The sequence below is a fragment of the Penaeus monodon genome, chromosome 33 (genome assembly GCF_015228065.2).
Source record: "Penaeus monodon isolate SGIC_2016 chromosome 33, NSTDA_Pmon_1, whole genome shotgun sequence".
Taxonomy (NCBI): Eukaryota; Metazoa; Arthropoda; class Malacostraca; order Decapoda; family Penaeidae; genus Penaeus; species Penaeus monodon.
Window position 1 is genome coordinate 32,637,489 of NC_051418.1, and position 1,162 is coordinate 32,638,650.

Genomic DNA, 1,162 nt, shown 5'->3' on the forward strand with positions numbered 1-1,162 from the left:
GGCCAAGCTTGCAAATAGCCAGGTGTGCAGACATCAAGTTTGTAAATAATGAGGGCCAACTGTACACAAATCTTTGCTCTAATTATGTAGCTTAGTTATACTCCCATTTCCTAAGAGACAGCCCATTGTAAATTACTTTAAACTTAGTTATATGGTTTATTCTGCTTACCCTATGTAGACTTCAAAAATTGCATATGATTTTCCAGTACAGACACATGCATGCTAGTGAGTAAGGAATGCTATGGAATAAGTATATGCATGCAAACAGACAGAATTAAAAGGCTAACAAAATATGTATTTATATCCACAGCAGTGCAAGCAAATACACCATATATTGCTTTGACTTACACCTACTGAAATACACAAACTTTAACACCGATAACTTCCATTCTCGGTTATGTTCACAGGTGAATGTATTTCAAATAGATATGGACATTTTCTTATACGTTTCCATTACTAAAGATAATGCTCAACAGTTTATCTGCCTTCTAGGGCATGAGCAAGGAGCCGAGGGGGTTGATGTCCGAGGCTTAGAAGAAGGCAAGCTATTTGAACCCAGGCAAGAACCCTTTGTACCACCACCAATTGAGGTATTGCTGGGTATACTGGTTTTACTTTTATTACAGATACTGATTTTATTTTATTATTACTCTTAATTTTTAATGTGTATTATACATTTTTAGGTCTATTGTTGATGATTTGCATGTAGTATTTATTTTATTTATTTATTTATTAATTAAAGGGAGGGGATGATATCATAATAATTGCCCTCCTCCACAGTACATCATTTCCCAGTTATTTACAGTTTTATCAACATAAAACACAATTCAGTAAGCCAAAAGCCATGATGCAACCTTTTGCTAACTCCACCTCCTCTCTCTCTGCAGGAAGTGATTCCTCCTCCACCAGAATTTCCTGCAGATCCTTGGCAAGCTTTCCTAGACTACATGGCGGCCACGGAAGGACAGGAGTCCCAGGTGAAGATGGGCCTGGAGGGCCATGTCATCGAGAGGGGCATGCACAAGGGCAAGGGTGTCGCCGTCTTCACTAGTGGAGGCGACTCCCAGGTGAGAAATTTTTTCTAGGAACTAAAAAATCTAGGAACTAAAAAAAAAAAAGATGTTTTTTATTTTAAGGGTAAAGATTAATATTTGAGATTATG

The 1,162-nt window shown here is 37.6% G+C and overlaps 1 protein-coding gene across 10 annotated transcripts in view; it reads left to right on the forward strand.

Moving 5' to 3' along the window:
- Nucleotides 1-1,162, forward strand: part of LOC119594394 (ATP-dependent 6-phosphofructokinase-like) — a 21,652-nt gene that overhangs the window by 3,373 nt on the left and 17,117 nt on the right. For all 10 annotated transcript variants that reach the window (XM_037943460.1, XM_037943465.1, XM_037943462.1 and 7 more), the window contains 2 exons: nucleotides 493-590; nucleotides 888-1,067. In XM_037943460.1, coding sequence (XP_037799388.1) covers nucleotides 948-1,067 — 120 coding nt within the window. In that variant the 5' untranslated portion in view covers nucleotides 493-590; nucleotides 888-947. The remainder of the gene's footprint in view (nucleotides 1-492; nucleotides 591-887; nucleotides 1,068-1,162) is intronic.